This window comes from Rhinoraja longicauda, chromosome 6 (genome assembly GCF_053455715.1).
Source record: "Rhinoraja longicauda isolate Sanriku21f chromosome 6, sRhiLon1.1, whole genome shotgun sequence".
In the NCBI taxonomy this organism is placed as follows: domain Eukaryota; kingdom Metazoa; phylum Chordata; class Chondrichthyes; order Rajiformes; family Arhynchobatidae; genus Rhinoraja; species Rhinoraja longicauda.
The window spans coordinates 17,142,080-17,162,860 of NC_135958.1; the positions used below are offsets into that span (position 1 = coordinate 17,142,080).

General features: G+C 44.5%; 1 protein-coding gene across 10 annotated transcripts in view; it reads left to right on the top strand.

Annotated features, from left to right (window-relative positions):
* fbxl9 (F-box and leucine rich repeat protein) overlaps positions 1–20,781 on the top strand; it is a 40,944-nt gene that overhangs the window by 18,744 nt on the left and 1,419 nt on the right. For 4 of the 10 annotated variants that reach the window (XM_078400580.1, XM_078400583.1, XM_078400584.1 and 1 more), the window contains 6 exons: positions 7,315–7,529; positions 10,645–10,746; positions 12,725–13,708; positions 14,947–15,162; positions 18,165–18,374; positions 20,422–20,639. In XM_078400580.1, coding sequence (XP_078256706.1) covers positions 7,497–7,529; positions 10,645–10,746; positions 12,725–13,708; positions 14,947–15,162; positions 18,165–18,374; positions 20,422–20,639 — 1,763 coding nt within the window. In that variant the 5' untranslated portion in view covers positions 7,315–7,496. Of the gene's footprint in view, positions 1–221; positions 568–5,871; positions 5,926–6,648; positions 7,128–7,175; positions 7,226–7,314; positions 7,530–10,644; positions 10,747–12,724; positions 13,709–14,946; positions 15,163–18,164; positions 18,375–20,421; positions 20,640–20,781 lie in introns of those variants that run through there. The other 6 variants (XM_078400578.1, XM_078400582.1, XM_078400577.1 and 3 more) reach the window with 4 other exon arrangements.

Below are 20,781 nucleotides of genomic sequence, written 5' to 3' on the forward strand. Positions count from 1 at the left end.
TGGCCGGGCAAGGAGAGGGACGACTGTTCACACGATGAGGCTTTTATGGACTGCTGCTATTAGGACTGTGAAATGGCGCCAAAATCCGGTGGGCCTCCTGCATATTGACTCAGTGGGCTGTTTCTATGCATTATGTACTTAACCGAGGGTTGTATTTATATATGGCAATAATCTTACTGATATGTATGCAAAAAAAAGAATCTTAATCCCAATCTATACAGCTCTTCAGAATCTCTGGCACTTGGCTGCTGGAAGGGGGATGGAGCATTGGGGATGGCACGGAGAGGCGTTGATCATTGCCTCAGGAGCACGCAGAAGGCCAGCGTCAATGACAGAAGGAGCACTCCACCTCCACCATCCTCACCCTGGCCTCATCAGTCACCTCAGAACCAGGGCGGAAGCAACTCACCCCTGATCCCCAGGGACCTGCTGAGCCAAGAAGGTGGCTCAGAGTCACTGAATCATCCAGAGACGATGGTAAAGGAAGCACTTGTATTCCTGTAAAGCCTGTCACAACCTGGGGATATCTGAGAACCTGATGAAGACAACTGACACCTTTGAATTACGGTCAGTGTTTGGCTACAGGAAACAGCCAGCTGCATTTTGGAATGAATTATAAACCATTTAAGATAGTGTGTTATCCCTTTGGGTAAGACAAATTGTGTCATTTATCCTAATTGAATCGTACAAATAATAAGTGCTCCCAGAAATGTAGTGACCCAGAATGTCATTATGAGAGTCATAACTTCACTTGGATAGAGGTCAGTGACCAGTGTAGACAGCAGATCCCAAGTGACTCATCATGACTCTGCAATTCCAGGTAGCGGACACTTTCTACCCAGCAACATCCCACCGCAGGCAGTTAATCTGTCTTAGTGATGATGACAGAGGCAGAAATGTTGGTCAGAGCTCCGGGGAGAGTCTCGCAGCACTTTTTTTTGAAGAGTACCAGGTTCCCGTAAATGATGACACCTCTGGCTGTGCAGAGCTCCCAGCGGGCAACAGTGGGGTGGCTGCAACTTATCCCATTTAGCCAGTGATGGGCATGAATGGAAAGCCTATAGTTATGGAGGCACAGGGCACTCAGGTGCTGGCATCTTGAGCAGAAAACAAATGGCTGGAGGAACTTAGAGGGTCATAGAGCCACACAGCACGGAAACAGGCCCCACTTGACCATACCGACCAAGATGCCCCATCTTAGTGAGTCTCATTTATCCACATTTGGCCTATATCCCTCTAAACCTTTCCGATCCAGGTACCTGTCCAAATATCTTTTAAATGTTGTTATTGTACCTGCCTTCTCTGGCAGCTCGTTCCATGTACCCACCAGCCTTTGTGTCAGTGAATGGGCAGATGACGTTTCAGATTGTGAATTTTCATCAGTCGAAGGAGAGGAAAGAAAAGAGAAATAAGGGTGGGGCAAAGCCTGGCAAGTGATAGGTGGATACAGGTGTGTTGAGGGCAGGTGATTAGCAGATGGGTGGAGCAAGTGACAAAGGCTAGAGGTGAAAAGGAGACACCTGGAGGGAGGAATATGGATGAAGGGAACAGAGAGGAAGGGAACAAGGGGAATTAAAAGGGAAATATAGGACTCAGGGGTGAGAGATGAGCGATGAGTGTACAGGGGAGGGGAAAGGAGCAGGGTGACAAGGGCCATGGGAGATGATAGGAGAAATATATGCGACTGGGCTGGGGGGGGGGCAGGGGAAAAAGAAAGCATGTGGGGTGGGGGTTTACTTGAAATTGGAGAATCATTGTTGGATTGTAAGCTGCCCCAAAATATGTACAAAATGCTGGAGTAACTCAGGTCTGAAGAAGGGTTCCAACCTAAAACACTGCCAATCCACGTTCTCCAGAGGTCACGCGTTTTTTCCATGTTCTCCTGTAATACCAAGTAACCAAACAATAACAGTGCAAGGTGAAGTTCATAGTGCAACCATATACAAAGCCCATAGAAGTTTGGCGCTGAGGTAGAGTTGTGGTTAGGGTTGTGCAGGGTTGTTCAAGAGCCTGATGGTTAGTGGAACCTGGAGGTAACTTCAGAGGACGTTTGAGAGTTTGCACAATACTGTTGCCTGTGCTTTTTAAAGATTGAGCGAGAATAGGATGCGGGTGAGAGTTTCAATCCCCAGGATTGGACTGCACCAAGATGGGCGCATTCTCACTGTTGGATTTTGGATGAAAAGGCAAAGAACTACAGATGCTAGCTTACAAAATAAAAAGAAGCAATGTGCTGGAGTAGCTCAGCAGGTAAAGCAATATCCCTGGAGGATAGACACAAAATGCTGCAGTAACTCAGCGGGTCAGGCAGCATCTCTGGAGAGAAGGAATGGGTGACGTTTCGGGTCGAGACCCTTCTCCTGAAGCCATGATCATACTGAATTGTGGGGCAGTCTAGAAGGGCTGAGTGGCCTGCTCCTGATCCTATTTTTTGTGCTCTTGTCATGAGTGAAGACCATCAGCTACAAGTTTGAAGCATTCAGTGACCTTAACATGCTCACCACCGCCCTGACCCAGTACAGTGACTGTCCTTGACAGTTGAATCATTAACTGTACCTTCTTCCCTCCCCCACATCCCAGATAAATATCAGCTATGGCTCAATCAGCTGCATTCTCACCTCTGAATCAAAGACTTCTGTACTGCAGATCATTAAGAACATAAAAACATCAGAAACAGAAACATTTAGCCCCTCATACCTGCTCCACCATTCCACACGACCATGGCTGAACATTTAGTGTGTCACATTCCTGCACTAACCCTTTGATTCCCTGAATACACAAAAGTCCATTGAGCTCTGACTTGAATATCCTCATTGCCTGAGCCTGCACCACCCTCTGGGCGAAGAGGTTTGTTCTCATCCCTGTCTTGAATGGTCGACCTCTTATTCAGAGACTGTGACCCCTGGTACTAAATACCCATTCAGAGGAAACATTAATTCTGCACCAGCTCCGTCAAGCCCTGTAAGAATTTTGATTCACTGCTCCATTTCCTAAATTCGAGAGAGAACATGGTCAGTCTTAAGGACTCCTCATATGACAAATCCACCATTCCAGGCATCAGTCACGTGAATCTTTGCGACACGCCGTCTATTGCTTGTTTATCCTTCCTTCGTTGGGAGATCAGACCTACTCCAGATCATTCTTGATACAGTCTCACCAGAGCTCTAGAGTCATCTGTACTCTTGCTTGAAGGCACTGGGCCTGTACTCGCTGGAATGTAGAATTAGGGGGGACCTGATTGAAACTTACCGAATAGTGAAAGGCCTGGGTAAATTGAATGTGGAGAGGATGTGTCCTCTCGTAGGAGAGTCTCGGACCAAAGGCCATAGCATATAGAAAGGATATACCTTTAGAATGGAGATGGGAAGGAATTTCTGCAGCGGAAAATCTGTGGAATTCATTGCCACAGATGGCTGTGGAGACCAAGTCAATTGATATTTTAAAGGCGGAGATTGACAATTTTTTGATTAGTAAGGGTTTCAGGGGTTATGGGGCAAAGGCAGAAGAATGGGATTGAGAGGGAAAGATAGATCAGCCATGATTGAATGGCAGAGTAGAATTGATGGGCTGAATGGCCTTATTTTTCTCCTAGAACTTTATGAACTTAAAATCTTCTTGAAATAACTAACATGTGGCCATTCTTCCTGATTGCTTGCTGTAGCTGCATATTCAAGAGATTTGGCATGTCAGTGACTTTGTTACAAACAGCTACTTTGCTACAACGATCAGGTTCTTGAACGGACTTGCACAACCCTAACACTACCTCAGCAATAGAATACTATAGACCACTTCTTGTACGACCATGGACTTGTTTTCGAATTGTGTTTTGCAGTAATGGCTATTTTTTTTCTGTCTTTTTCTTTGCACTGATTGGTAGAATTTATAGATAATTTATGTTGTCTGATAGTCTGGAGTTCTCTACTCCAGTGGGTTGTGGAGGTTAGATCATTGGAGGTATTTAAAGAGGTAAAGTATTTTTGGAGTAACTCAGCAAGGCAGTCAGCAACTCTGGATAGAAGGAATGGGTGACGTTTCGGGTTGAGACCTTTCTTCGGGCTCTGGAGTTCCTTCCACAAATCCTTCTGCCTTCCCACCTCCTTCTATGGGAATCTTTCCAGGGAGTTGATACCTGCAGGCTTTGCATGCACTAGTCAGGCCTGAGAGCCAGAGATTGGGCCTGACTTAAGATCTAGTCACTGGTGGGTACTGGTGGGTAAGGCAAAGCAGCGCCTCTACCACCTTAGACAGCTGAGGAAATTCAGAGTGTCTCTGAGGATCCTTCAATGCTTCTACTCTGGGGCTGTAGAGAGCATCCTGTCCGGCAACATCACAGTCTGGTTTGGGAACAGCTCTGCCCAGGACGGCCCTGCAGAGAGTAGTGCGTTCGGCAGAACGTACCATGGGAACTACACTCGCCCCACTGCAGGACCCATACATCAGGAGGTGTAGATCGAGAGCAAGCAAGATTATGAGGGACCCCTGCCACTCCAGCAACGGACTGTTCCAGCTGCTACGGTCAGGCAAGCGCCTCCGCTGTCACGCTGTGAAAACGGAGAGGATGAGGCAGAGTTTCTTCCCACAGGCCATCAGGACTGTTAACTTTTATAACTCCAGGGACTATATTTTGTCTTCTCTGTATTAACTTTAATTTATATGCTGTAACTGTAATTCTTTTTTTGCACAATCCGCAGGCATTGCCACTATCATTTCACTGCACATTGTGTATGTGTATGTGACAAATAAACTTGACTTGACTTGACTAGGTCTGGGATTGCGTGCCCAAACCCTAATTAATTCCTATGACCCAGATTTCACAGCTAACTGTTGGAAACTCAGTAATTTTTATAAATAATCAGATTCAGTTAAATCAAATCCAGTTTGTTTCCACAAATATTGAAGACCTCACTTAAAATCAAATCCGATGCCCTGTACACGGTGTCACACAGCTTGGTCAAGTGAAATGCCTTGGGACATTTTCCAAGGTGAAAGCTGCAATATAAATACACAATGTGCTGTTGTTTAAGTAACTCGTTTTTGGTTTGAATTAGGATGCAGGCAACATTTTTAGATAGAAAGTTTTAAAAAACTGTATATGGTCTCTGACCTGCTGAATGCTTCCAGAATTTTCTGCTTTTATTTGAATTCCCAGCAAAATCCCACATTAGGTCAAAGCCTAGTGGGCAACAGTGCCATCAATTGGTCAGGCATGGGACTGCAGGTGAATGTGGCAAGGAGAAACCGTGCTTTCCTGATAGGCTACAAGATAAGGAAAAAAACATAGAAAATAGGTGCAAGAGTAGGTCATTCGGCCCTTTGAGCCAGCACCGCCATTCAATATGATCATGGCTGATCATCCACAAACAATACCCCGTTCTGGCGTTTCCCCCATATCCCTTGATTCCCTTAGCCATAAGGGCTAAATCTAACTCTCTCTTGAAAACTAGTGAAGAAAAATGAAGCATGAAGTCAGCAAAGGGATTAGAGGTGGAAGGGGACAGGTAAAAGGAGAAAAAGGGGGTGGAGCGGGGTGTGATAGGTGTAAGAAATTTATTTGTGACTTTTTTTGTAAAGCAGCATTAGCAATTCCATATATCTCCACTTGTTTCTTTATTTGTCTCGTTATCATCTTCCTTCACCCTGTACTGACACTCCCTTTGTCATTCATCCTCTCCATCTATTCAGACCTCTTGTCCTTTTCTCACCTGACTTCTTTCTTTCCACCTTTAATATTATCTCTGATATCTTCCATTTCTGATGTATGGTCATTGGTTTGAGATATTAGGTGTGCTTCCATGTTGTTGCTTGGCCTGCTCACTATTTAGCTTCACATTTTCGACTTCCACGTTTCCCTTATTTAGAAAGACTTGGCGGAGCTCCACCATGGGACTGTAAGAAAATAACTGCAGGTGCTGGTACAAATCGAAGGTATTTATTCACAAAATGCTGGAGTAACTCAGCAGGTCAGGTAGCATCTCAGGAGAGAAGGAGAGAGAAGTCCACCATGGGACTTGACAAACAGCACACATAAAACTACATTACCCACAAGGCGTTGCTCCACGTGTCCATACCTGACAGCTCTAAACGTAAACGCGCATGCGCATCTCTCCGAACTCGGCCGCTCGGAAGGTCGTGACCCGCGTCACCGCGGACCACAGGCGAGGTGGACTACAGCTCCCAGCATGCCCAGCGCCGAGGACATCATCTTGCTGCGACATCACCTTGGTTACACAGGTCGGCCAGGGGAGGAGATGCAGAGAATGGATGAGGCTTGGCCACATTGGGAGGAAGTGTGTGTGAGAGATAGATAGAGAACTACAGGGGCATATATATATATTTATATTTATATATATATATATATAATATATGTATGTATATATACACAGAGAGAGAGGTAGTGAAGGGGAAAGTGAAAAGGAGGGAAGGGGAAGAAGAAAGGGGGAAAAGAGGAGGGAGAAATGAATGCAATAGTGATAGATAGATAAACCAAAGAAGGAGATCCAACCAACCTGAGATACGATACTGGGACACAAGGATATTGCAGATTAAAAAAATAGTGATAAGGCTTGAGAAGGAAATATAATCAAAGCCAATGTGGGTGGAGAGGGCAGGTATTATATTGGTATTCAGCAGAGCCGGGGGGGAGGGGGGAGGAAGGGTAAAAGCTTCCTTTGAAAATCTTGGCTTTCTAATGGCAGTTGAGCAGGGAAATGTTGCATTGTAAAGTTGGGTTTGCACAGACTGGATCCAAGTGACAGGAGAGTGATAAAGTAGTAGGTTGGAGATGAGTAACAGAAAAAAATTGTGTTAAGAGAATAATATAGTGAATAGATGATAAAATAACTGATTTAGAAATACGATATCACAGCCATAGGTACAGTGAGAGGAAGCTGGATATAGTGGAAGTATATGGAGAAAAAAAGGTTGTAATGTAAAGAGGCTTCCTACAGTAAAACAGATGGAAGGTCTGCCAGAATGAACACTTGGCAGGAGTAGTGAAGAAGTTACAACTCTAAATAGAGTCCAAGGAAGCAGGTCAAAGAGACATGAACTGTTTCTGTCATATTAAAGGGGTTTCCACTGGAACTGAATTCATACAAAACACCGATGAGATTGGATAATTAGTTCTGGTGTGTGAAATTTCCATATTGTTTTCAACTGAACAATGATTGTATTCCCAGTTACTGTTGCTTGTTTTAATCTGGATTGATACTGGGATTAAGTGAAGGTAAATACGGATCAGGGAGGGGCTCGAATTGAAACTGATTAACATACAATGTTTGGTTAAGTCTGACATTCTTTTTCCTTTTGTCATAGTATATTAAGACAAATACACAAGCAAATTGGCTGACAATAATTTGAAGAGATTTCAGAACCAGTTCTGGCAAAGGAAAGCCAGTTATGATGTCCAGCTCTTGACAAATTAACTGTGTACAACATTAGAGGTTTGTGCGAACTGCGAGACAAAATGTTGTAAGCTCATTGAACTGCAAGAAACCATGGAAACAGAGGTCCCAAATTTACCTGTGGAGGTAGGGGGATTTCATTGCACCTTTAAATTTGTCATCGCTTAGAATTTTAGTATCTGTGCATATTTCCATTAAGTGGTTCAATGGTATTTTATTCTTTTACATTCTTTTATTTTATTCAGTGAAATTCTTTTTTGCACACAGTTCAATGACAATCCTATTGTACATTAGGCATAATCATACTAAGTTTAAGAATGTAAGATATTGGGCCACATTGAGTCAGTCCACAGCAGCCGCCAGTTTTAAGCGCCATCGTGCATCGTTCAATTCCGAAGTGCAGAAAAGATGTTGGAGTCTTAATTTGACCACAAAGACCCGCTGTCCTGGCGGTTTCTCTGGATCCCATTATTCTTTCATTGGAAAATTACCACCTCCCACCAGCATTGTCCAGAAATTAGTTCACGCAAACTCTGCTGCTTGAATCCTTCCTGACACCAAGCCCTGTCAACTTATCACACTTTTCCTTGGCGATCTCTGTTCTCATCATTTTTTTTCAAACCTCTCTGCAGTGTACGGGTTAGTTTTGAATATTGGCAGCAATATATAAATGGGAATTTCTTCATTTACGACCTGTATTTTCATCAGTTTAATGAAGTGTTTGCATAAAATAAACATGCCACTGTATGTTTCTTTTTTTTTTTCCTAATCAGATGTGCAGCACTTTGGTCAAAGTGGGTTGTTTTTAAATGTGCTATATACAAATAAAATTGACTTGAGTTGACTTGAATAAACAGAGCACTGACTACAGGATTGCAATGAGAATACATAGATTTCACATCATTAGGTTTGTACTCGGTTTGGGGTCCTGTTAACCCAAACAACCTTTCCTTGTAAAGCAATCCACGCATTCCAAATCAGAAGGTTTTTTGTTCTCCAAAACCCTTCTAATGCATTAACATCCTGGAATAAAGTGCCCAACTCTATACACAGTACTCCAGATGAAATCTCACCAGCGCTCTGAATAAACAAAACCTAACTTCCCTACTTCTTTCTGCAATCAATTCCAATGCAATAAAATTAACCAGAATGTTAACACTTTTACACGTAGCATTTTCGCTATTACCATTCTGAGGGATATTTTTGCTACCACAGCAAAGGTCTGCTGCTATTGAAAGGGTGATAATGAGCCAATGTTTTGGTAGCTTGTAAAACTACACGGAGAATGACAAGGGTGAGGGAGCTCAATATTTGAGGTCCTGGAAATGTATCAGCTTGACATAAATGTATGAAGAGTTTGAAGAAGGCTCTCAACCCGAAACGTCACCCATTCCTTCTCTCCAAAGATGCTGCCTGTCCCACTGAGTTACTCCAGTGTTTTGTGTCTATTAAAGTATGAATAATGTATCTGTGAGATAAGTTAATGGAACATTTTGAAAAATGTTAAAATAGGCAAAAAAGCTTACAATAGGATGATACACATCAAAATTAACATTTTGATAATGTAAGTCGCTATTGACTTTATTTCAGTCAAATTAGGTTTGGGTTTAAAAATCTGGACATACCCCCTTTATTTTGTTACTCGCATAGTCAGAAGGCTAAGATAGACACAAAGTGCTGGAGTAACTCAGTGGGTCAGGCCGCATCTTTAACTGAGGAAGGGTCCCAACGTTGAAAATTGCAAATAAGATCGTGGCATGCAGTAAAAAGTGGTTTTGGGTTTTGCTAACTGAAATGGGAATTGGTAGCAGTGTTGATAACCAGAGAATGCAGATCCCTCCCCGGGCCATCCTGTTCCCATTCTTACCCTATGCAAGAATGGAGATCGAAGCAATGTGATTTAGCTGCGCCACAAGAATGATGCACATCCCATTCACCCATCAGCAAATACTGGTGCACAAATGAAACATAGAAACATAGAAACATAGAAAATAGTTGCAGGAGTAGGCCATTCGGCCCTTCGAGCCTGCACCGCCATTCAATATGATCATGGCTGATCATTCAGCTCAGTAGCCTGTACCTGCCTTCTCTCCATACCCCCTGATCCCTTTAGCAAAAAGGGCCACATCTAACTCCCTCTTAAATATAGCCAATGAACTGGCCTCAACTACCTTCTGCGGCAAAGAATTCCACAGACTCACCACTCTCTGTGTGAAGAAATGTTTTCTCATCTCGGTCCTAAAAGACTTCCCCCTTATCCTTAAGCTGTGACCCCTGGTTCTGGACTCCCCCAACATCGGGAACAATCTTCCCGCATCTAGCCTCTCCAACCCCTTAAGAATTTTATATGTTTCTATAAGATCCCCCCTCAGTCTTCTAAATTCCAGCGAGTACAAGCCCAGTCTATCTAGTCTTTCCTCATATGTAAGTCCCGCCATCCCAGGGATCAATCTGGTGAACCTTCTCTGTACTCCCTCTAAGGCAAGAACGTCTTTCCTCAGGTTAGGAGACCAAAACTGCACACAGTACTCCAGGTGCGGTCTCACCAAGGCCCTGTACAACTGCAGCAGAACCTCCCTGCTCCTAAACTCAAATCCTCTTGCTATGAATGCCAACATACCATTCGCTTTCTTCACTGCCTGCTGCACCTGCATGCTTGCTTTCAATGACTGGTGCACCATGACACCCAGGTCACGTTGCATCTCCCCTTCTCCCAATCGGTCACCATTCAGGTAATACTCTGCTTTCCTGTTCTTGCCGCCAAAGTGGATAACCTCACATTTATCCACATTATATTGCATCTGCCATGCATTTGCCCACTCGCCTAATCTATCCAAGTCACTCTGCAGCCTCCTAGCATCCTCCTCGCAGCTAACACTGCCACCCAGCTTCGTGTCATCCGCAAACTTAGAGATGTTGCATTCAATTCCCTCGTCCAAATCATTAATATACACTGTAAATAACTGGGGTCCCAGCACTGAGCCTTGCGGTACCCCACTAGTCACTGCCTGCCATTCCGAAAAGGACCTGTTTATTCCTACTCTTTGCTTCCTGTCCACATAACTTGGAAATGTTGGAAATTGCATGAAAACGTCTGTTAATCATGTTGGGCACGACACTGATTTATTATAAATAGAAGTTGCAGTGACCATTTCTCCAAATAAAAAAACTGGATCAGCAAATAGTTTCTCATTGGTAACTCCAGCATTTTTGATCAGGGCTACAATTTCTCTCTTGTCAGGTCGTTCGCTACATCCTGAGCTTCTTGTCAACATCAGACAGGAAGGAGGCATCGCTGGTAAACACAGCCTGGTATGCTGCCTCTCTGGACCGTAGTCTCCAGGTAATTGATTTAAAATGTTATAATTTTGCTGTCTGTTTCTTGGTTATTGCATCAAGGGTGGCAATTATCCATGAATATCTCACCAATTACTCTGAGCATTTGGACACCACTTATGGTCTGGGTATTTGAACACCATATGATGGTCTGAACCTGGGCCTGACTTCCCTCATTATCTTTAGATATTAATTAGGAATACGAGTGCAGACTAATTTGTTCCCCCATTGGTTCCCATCCCTATCCCGGGTGGGATTATAACAGTCACTGGTGCCTGATCAATCGTCAAATATTTCAACACCAGAATCATTGCAACAGCTCTGTTCCCTACTGAGGGAGGAATCCCAATAGAAGCGAAGCAGGGAATGTGGAAGGTGGACGTGAGTAGAATGACAGCGACTCTGCAGTCAAAGAGAAGGGCTTTCAGGAGAAGGAAAGGTCTGAAACAGCTGAAGATGTGTAATAGAATGAAATCAAGGAGTACATTTTGGGAATGTCTCCGGTTTGAGTGGGATTGGGGTGTCTGGAGGGAATTGGGGTGGGTTAGGGCAGCTCTGTATTGGGCTGTGAGGAGTGTTGTGAGACTGTGTAAGGCCCAGTTACCCTGCCTGTGATGTCTTGAACAAGTTGGAACTCCACATTGTTCAGGTGTGAAACAGAAACTTTAATGTATATGGTTGCTGTATAGTACCATTGCAGTGAATGAGGCCATAGGAAGTTCAACTAGAAGCACTTGATGATCAAAGTGCATTCATGCATTGGAGCTGAGGATTAGCTGGGATAGTTCCATGGACTTATTGTGATCTTCTATTAACAACTACAGTCAGGCCAATCCAAAGAGTATGCTTTAACTTGTTATGTGGGCAGCAAATATTATTGTAAGCCGACTGGGGAATTGGAGCCCTGACATTCTGCAGAAATAAGAAATGTTCCCAAATCAATCACTCCCTCTCTAGAGCAATGGACACCTTTTGCTTGAGAAAAGGACTCACAGTTATAATTCACAGTACAGTGACCTAGAATTAATTGTGCATGGAGCATCCAGCATTTGTTCAGCGAATAAGCCCGATGTATTAAACATCTTCAGTAGGTATCACAAAAAGCTGGAGTAACTCAGCGGGTCAGGCAGCATCTCAGGAGAGAAGCAAAGACCCTTCTTCAGAATTCCTAAACATTCCTAAACATCTTCAGTACATTAGCTTTGACAACAAAAAATGGGAGACCTTTGCTTTTGTATTTATCTCTCCCCACCTCTCTACCAATCCTGAAGGTACTGATTGACCATTGTGATCTAGCTTTGTAGGTCCCAGTTACCCTCAGTTCCTATGACGGTGGCGCAGCGGTAGAGTTGCTGCTTTACAGCGAATGCAGCGCCGGAGACTCAGGTTCAATCCTGACTACGGGTGCTGCACTGTAAGGAGTTTGTACGTTCTCCCCGTGACCTGCGTGGGTTTACTCCGAGATCTTCGGTTTCCTCCCACACTCCAAAGACGTACAGGTATGTAGGTTAATTGGCTGGGTAAATGTAAAAATTGTCCCTAGTGGGTGTAGGATAGTGTTAATGTACGGGGATCGCTGGGCGGCACGGACTTGGAGGGCCGAAAAGGCCTGTTTCCGGCTGTATGTATATGATATGATATGATATGATATGATATGTGTGAGGTCAGACCACAGGTGGGCGGGCAAGCTTGACCCGACTACCACACACACTATGATTCTTTTTTAAACACGATTGCTGGATTGAACCTGAGATACAGCTGCTTGAATCGTTTGGTTCCAAATTGGAAGACCTGTGCTTTATATAATCAAGGTTGCCACTCCAATGTAGTACTGAGAGGGTCTTTTTCATTATCTTGTAGCTTTGTGTGTCCTTCATATGTAGAAACTGGCTGTTCTATTTCCGTCACTCATGTAATGACTACTTTTAATTGATTGTAAAGTACTATTGGGTTATTTTATCGCACTGATATTTATTTCTGTACAGAAAAATGTCATCTACAATCTTCAAGCATCATCTGCTTTTCTGGAGTCTATCAGAGATTTAGGTTGGAGGCAAAGTCCAAGTGTGGTCCTGAGAAATATCGATGGGGTACCCATTTCAAATACGGTCATTCAGAGCATTATGCTCCACCTGGCTGCAAATCTGGAAAACCTGTCTCTGAGGGGCAGTTACATCAGTGAGTCCTCGTTTGTGTCCCTGATATCATCATGCCATAACCTGCGAGGACTCAACGTCACTGGCTGCAACTGCCTTTTCATGAGTGGCAACCTGCTGTCCAAAGACGAGAGCAAAGCAAGGATGGCTGAAGCCCTGGTAAACCTCCAAGAGCTCAACCTCTCCAACCTATCGTACCTCTCTGACCTGACCTTCAATCGACTTACTGAGTGCACACCCAACCTCCGAAAGCTATCACTTGCCAGCTGCCACATTACCTTTGGGTTTGATCCCTACCGAGGAATGAACATGTTCAATTCGACTGCTGTGCTCTCGTTTAGTAACATCCTTCATTTTATAAATGGACAGGCAGCCACACTGAAGGCCTTAAACCTTAGTCGTACCACAATCACCAACGAGGCGGTGTGGTCGATAGTTCAAGTTGCTGGGCTCTGCTTGGAAGAGCTGGCACTTCAGCACTGTAAAGACATGACGGATGAAGCGGTTTCTGCCATCTGTGCATGCCAGCCAGGGCTCACTACGCTGGATCTCGCTGGGTGCTCTGAGCTGACGGGCAAATCGGTTTTGGCCATAGTTTCAAGTCTACAATGCCTGGAGAGCCTGTCCCTGAGCAGGGTCAGGAACATCACGGACGGCGTGCTGAAGGACCTGGCCACAATACCGACCCTTCAAGCCCTTGATGTCTCTGAGTGTTACCAAGTCAATGGCTGCGACCTGATCAGGGGATTAGCCTCGCCAAAGGCTGGGTCAAAACTATTGAGGCTCAACTTCAGCTGCTGCACCATGGTGAAAGTAAGTCTCTAGGAACTTTGCTCACACTAAACTGAGCAATGTATTAAGTTTATAGAACCAAAAAGCTGGAGGGGGTCAGGTAGCATCTCTGGAGAAAAGCAATGGGTCTGAAGAAGGGTCACGACCTGAAAAGTCACCTATTCCTTTTCACCAGAGCTGCTGCCTGACCTGCTGAGTTACTCCAGCTTTTTGTGTCTATATCTTCAGTTTAAACCTGCATCTGCAGTTCCTTCCTGCACACAATGTATTACCTTTGTTATCTCCAGATGGTGGTGGATCAGAGTTAACGTTTGAAAGGGGAAAACTCAGAGGAATTCTACTGGGAACCAGTTCCTCCACAACTTTTCAACATTTTCCGATGAATATTAAGCACAAGTGGTGGAGTGGAGATTTCATTTTCAAAATACTGTCCTCTTTATCCGATACGGACTATCCAGAATTCCTAATCCACCTGGACCCTCTTTATTTCTGTCCCCTTATTCTCTCTAGATTCCTCCAGATTACAAATACCTCCAGATTCAAGGACAGTTTCTTCCCGGGTGTTATCAGGCAACTGAACCACCGTCCTCTCACCAACGGCAGTCCTGATCTCTGATACAACTCATTGGAAACCTTCGAACTATCTTTATCATATCATATATATACAGCCGGAAACAGGCCTTTTCGGCCCACCAAGTCCGTGCCGCCCAGCGATCCCCGTACATTAACACTATCCTACACCCACTAGGGACAATTTTTACATTTACCCAGCCAATTAACCTACATACCTGTATGTCTTTGGAGTGTGGGAGGAAACCGAAGATCTCGGAGAAAACCCACGCAGGTCACGGGGAGAACGTACTAACTCCTTACAGTGCAGCACCCGTAGTCAGGATCGAACCTGAGTCTCCGGCGCTGCATTCGCTGTAAAGCAGCAACTCTACCGCTGCGCTACCGTGCCGCCCACTTTAATCGGACTTTACTGGACTTTATCCTATACTAAATGTTTTACCTTCTTCCTGTATCTGTGCACTGTGAATGACTTGATTGTAATCACGTATAGTCTTTTCGCTGACTGGACAGCACGCCACAAAAGGCTTTTCACTGTACCTCTGTTTCTTTAATGAGTTTTGGATAATACATGAAAATGGTAGAATTAAATTATAATCAAATTCTATATTATCAGTGAAGAACATAAATTGCATCCATCTGTAATTGCCTATATTTTTCTCAGTTTCGCTTTGGATTAAATTTGACAGGACAGTTGCGTGTTCTCAATGGCAAGGGTCCTGGGCGACAGACTGCGAGAGCTGGACCTCACGTCCTGTGTATACATCACTGACATCAGTGTGTGTGCCATTGTCTACCACCTCAGGGGTCTGACCGTGCTGCGTCTTGGCTGGTGCAAGGAGATCACAGACTGGGGTCTGCAGGGAATGATTGCATCCAACGATGACAGCGAGTCGTACAGTAAGGTAACTGGTTTGTAGTCGTTTATCACCTACTTCTAGTCGTTTGATATGAAATTCTGCCTTCCCAAAGGAGCTTTATATCTAGTGAGGTGAATACTGGTGGTTGCCAATTGATTATTCCCGCAAAAAAAGTGTCCTCTTGACTGCTTGTTTCCGAGCCTTTTTCCTTGTATTATTGATTTGTTGCTGTTCTCATTTCAATCTTGCTTTTAAACCCTCATTCAATTTATTCCATCCTCACTAAAACTGAGAAAGCAAGGAATGAGTCATTGCATCATAGGGAACAGGTTCTGCAGCCCACCGAGTCCGTGTTGACCAACATAAACATAGAACAGAGAACAGTACAGCATAGGACCAGGCCCTTGGCCCACAATGTCTGTGCCGAACATGATGTCAAGACAAACTCTTATATGCCCGAACATGTACAGAACATCCATGTGCCTATCCAAAAGCCTCTTAAATGTCACTAGGGGCTAGTGGAATCAAGGGATATGGGGAGAAGGCAGGCACCGATTATTGATTGGGGACGATCAGCCATGATCACAATGAATGGCGGTGCTGGCTTGAAGGGCCGAATGGCCTCCTCCTGCAACTATTTTCTATGTTTCTATTGTATCTGCTTCCACCATCACCTCTGGCAGTGCGTTGCAGGCACTTACCATCTTATGTGTGTAAAAAGAAAAACTTCCCTCTCACATTGCCTTTAAAGTTTGCTCCCCTCACCTTAAAACAATGTCTTTTAGTATTTGATATTTCCACCGTGGGCCAAAGAATCCAACTATCTAACCCATTTATGCTTCTCATGATTTTATCTACTTCTATCAGGTCTCCCCTCAACCACTGGCATTCCAGGGAAAGCAATCCAACTCACCCATTTACACAACTGCTGTGTGAATCCTCCCATTTTATATTCTCTCCGCAATCTTATCAATTTTACCAGATTCTTCCATTTACCTATGCAATAGCTGTAATTTACGGTTGCCAATGAACCGAACAAACTGCATGTCTTTACGATGTTGGAAGAAACCGGAGCAGCCGTAGGAATCCCACACGGATCGGGACATGCAAACGCCATGCTGAGAGTACCCGAGGTCAAGATTAAACCCGTGGCTTCAAACCTATGAGGCAGTGTCTTTACTAGCTGCACCTTTGGAATGGACTAATGGGGACGTGCCTTTAAAAAAAATGAAAGCTGTCCGAAGTGTTCTTAGCTCAAGTACTGCATTAGTTTGAAAATCAATAGACAATAGACAATAGACAATAGGTGCAGGAGGAGGCCATTCGGCTCTTCGAGCCAGCACCGCCATTCAATGTGATCATGGCTGTTCATTCTCAATCAGTACCCCGTTCCTGCCTTCTCCCCATACCCCCTGACTCCGCTATCTTTAAGAGCTCTATCCAGCTCTCTCTTGAATGCATTCAGAGAATTGGCCTCCACTGCCTTCTGAGGCAGAGAATTCCACAGATTCACAACTCTCTGACGGAAAAAGTTTTTCCTCATCTCAGTTCTAAATGGCCTACCCCGTATTCTTAAACTGTGGCCCCTTGTTCTGGACTCCCCCAACATTGGGAACATGTTTCCTGCCTCTAACGTGTCCAACCCCTTAATAATCTTATACGTTTCGATAAGATCTCCTCTCATCCTTCTAAATTCCAGTGTATACAAGCCTAGTCGCTCCAGTCTTTCAACATATGATAGTCCCGCCATTCCGGGAATGGTCTCACTAGGGCCCTGTACAACTGCAGAAGGACCTCTTTGCTCCTATACTCAACTCCACTTCTATGCTGTGAAATATTGAATTTCTAAATACTTAATTCCATTGTGCAAAATAAAAATAACATGAATATAAGTTTCTCTGCATGATCTTTAGTCCAGACACTAATTCACAAAGCTACAATCTGTAACAATTCTTGGTCTGACGCCATTATGGTGTATGTGTCTGCAATGTATTATATGTACAAGCTGCTCAGCTCTATTCTGTCACCGTTCCTTGATTGTTCTAGGTTTATAGCCCTCGACAATGTGTAGATTTGAGATTTTTAGTATTAACTACACCAAGTGGACAGGTTGGGCCCATTCCTCGTAGAGGGGGGGCAGGGAAGGGGAGAGGGTGTCATCACTGAGTGAGCCCTGGACTCAAAGCCTCTCCTGCATTGGTGTAGCACCCTCACCCCCCCCACTCAATACCCCTTATCCCCCCCTCCTCCGCCCCTCCTCCCCCCACAGACCGACTCCATCCCCCCTACCCCACCCCCAATTGTCCCTCCCCTGCCCCCCCCCGCACTCCCCCAGCCCTGCCTCCACCCCCATTCCCCCCTCCCCACCCCTATTCCCCCCTCCCCCTCTCCTGACCTCCACCTCCCTCCCCTTCCCCACCCCCACTCTCCCTTCCTCCCCATCCCCACTCTCCCCTCCCCCCACCCGCACTCTCCCCAACCCCCTCCCCCCACCCCCACTCTCCCCCACCTCCACCCACTTCCCCCCTCCCCCCACCCTCCCCCTACCCCCACCCTCTCCTCCACCTACTCGGCCGCCAAGCCCACTCCCCTCCGTGGAGCTGTTGGCTGCGAAAGGCATTCACCAGTGCCCGTGCGTTCAACGCTGACTGCCGACGTGCGAGTCTCTGCCGGGGCTAGAGGCGAGGTGAGGCCAGGAGTGGCGGAAGGGAATAACTGAGGCCGGGCGAGAGGCCGAGGCCAGGGGAGGGGAGAGGGAACGACTGAGCGCGGGTGGGCGGCGGCGCTGCCGGCAGCCATCTTGTTTTGGCAAGTGGAACGTGGAGCATTGTTATGTCATATGCTGAGGAGTTTCAGGAAATGGGTTAGAAAGTAACATATTATGGGCAGGATAATGGTGAGTAAGGTGGTGCAAAAATGGTGGCGCTATGGTGGTGTGTTTTTTTCTGTTGTCACCATTATGTAGTTTTAATGAGTCAACATGTTCTAATCAAATGAGACTTAAAGAATGACTGTGCCTAACATGTTAACATTTGTCCCCCTTTCAGGGCCATGGTGAGCCAGAGTTTAGCAGGAGCTTCGGTAATATGGGATTTTTTGCTCCTCCTAAATATTTGGATGAGCATTTCGAAGTCATAGTGGAATCTTACATTGAGGCCTCCAAGGAGCAAGAGCGAGCTTCACTCAGTTCATTGACACGTCTGAAGGAGCTCAGTCTGACTGCCTGTACCAAACTAACAGATACCAGCATAATGAAGGTACTTTGCAGAGGGCATTGTTGAGGCTGTAGTTCATAACTGTAAACCGTATGCACTGGAGAATGGAAGTAAGCTGATTAAAAATATATTACAGTAAAATTCAAAAGACTGACAGATATTCCGGGCAATTGGATAATACTCCTATAAATACACCAACACACTTTTAATTCTTTTGTTGAGATGCTAATTGGTAGAATATCACTTTTTTTAGTGAACCCGGTAGACTTAAAGGGAGCATGTGAAATAAAACCTGGTCAGTTTAAAGGGAATGTGGGGATCTGGGCCCAGGTGAGTTTAAAGGATACAGGGAAAATGGGAGCCATGGTGAGTTCACAGGAATTGGGGGAAACAAATTTCTGTTCTAGAAATCAGCTCGTATCATGATTTTACCTAATGTGAAGTCATCATCTGCGTATGTTCCAAAATAAATAAGCAGAGAAGAAAATTAAATGTGTGTCACAAATTCTGTAAGAGCAAATTTTAATCTGATCCTCACATTTTGGGGTAGTGATTTGCGAATTCTGTAAGGCCAAATTATCGTTATCTAAATGGCAGTATTGCAGCCCCCCCCACTAAATCTTGAATTAAAGAGCTAGTAATAGCAATAGGGATCATAAAGCTGTTGAATTATTGTTTAAAAACCAATATGGTTCACTGGCTTCCTGGAGAAAGGGTAAACTGCTCTTCTACCTAAGGCTGGCCTAATGGCGACTTCAAATCCACCAACGTGGTTGACTCTTATCTACGTCCTGTTGGTTTTGGATAATGAGTGTTAACATTGCCTGCAATGTTCATTTCCCCTTGACTGAATAAATAAGAAGAAAATCTTCCTTATAAGGCAATCTTCCTACAAGGCCTGGACGTGTATCTTGTGCTTTGATGCTTGGAATTAGACATCGTTCTCCAGCTGATAGCCTAGTTGCAGCGATGCCCTATAAAACAGAAAGACCTCAACTGCTGGTCATTACATTTTCACAGGGGAAAACAGTCCTGCTACAACTGGCTTTGTTGCCCTTACCCTGAGGTGCTACAAAGGTGCTTGCAAGAGAACCGAGAGCTGTCCTTTTGCTGAAGTCTGGCTGCAGAGTTGTTTTGCAAGACGTGTCCATGTTCTCCATTTTGATGAATTGAAGTCGAATGACAAGGTTGTTACTAATGTTTTGTTCTAAATGAGGAAGTAAAGAAATCATTGATGGACTGGGTAAGTAAAACTGGAAGTTTGCAGCAGCAGGGATCGGTAAGAGTCTGTCTCTAACATGAAGATTTAATCTTCCAAAAAAGGAGGGTTTATCTGCCCTGATGACACCTAGTTTCTTTCATCAATCTTTGGGTTGCAAGTAATTAAGAATAAAACCTGTCTAAATGTTTTAAGTTATTAGCAGAAACCACAGATTGCACAAGCTGTCTGATTGTTTTGGGATTCGGGTTTCCTGCTTAAATAATTCTGTGGTCTCTTGCCTTATATCATGTATGGCCTATGGGAGGATGTAGTTTGAACATGGCTTCATCGAAGTGTTATGTGTAGGGTAGGGACAATCCATTGATTCATTATCTGGATTCTTACAGGTTGTTTCTTATTTTTTGTTTTACCAATAGCATTTTATTAAACTGAAACTTTAAATGAATAACCTATTTTAAAAATTAAATCTCAGCTTTTTTGCTGTTTTTTTCCCGTTTTCTGTATATTACCTTCTATTACACCTCTATTCAAAACCAGCTGGCATTCCTTCACTATTTTATTTTGACCTACTTATTTTCATTACTGGTGGCCAATGAATTGGAGATGAATGATGTGTTCTTTAAAAAATCAGATAAATCCTAACTGATACAAAATGCATCTACATGTTCAAATGTAAATTGACCTTCGTATGCTAAGCAGGTAGTAGACACCTGGATACCTGCATATGGATCTACCCTCATGGATGCATGTCCTAGGAATGGATGGGAGGCAATAACATGGAGATGGGAAGCAAATCTGTAACCTTTGCAAACTAGTTAGAAATCACTCTGTGCTGACATGTGATGCGTCTTTAAATTACTGCTGCAGGAAATCCACTTTGAGGAGCTCAGGACCCTGTCACTGAGCATGGTACGTGAGATAACGGATGAGAGCATCATCTCTATTACAACGCACTGCCGTAGCCTGGAGCGACTGTCCCTCAGCCACTGTAGCCGACTGACTGACCAAGGCTTGATCGGCGCTGCAAGCCACCTGAAGAAGCTGACTCACCTCGACATCTCCTGCTGTGATAAGATCACCAGCCGGTAAGTAACTCGGAGCACAAGGCAAGGTCTGCTGTATTCGTACTGAGATCGTTCACAAATATATTCTGTTTGGAAAGTTTGCTCAGTGGTGCCCAAGTACTGAACATTAAGTGAAGTGTTTGGTATGGCTTAGTGGTAGCAT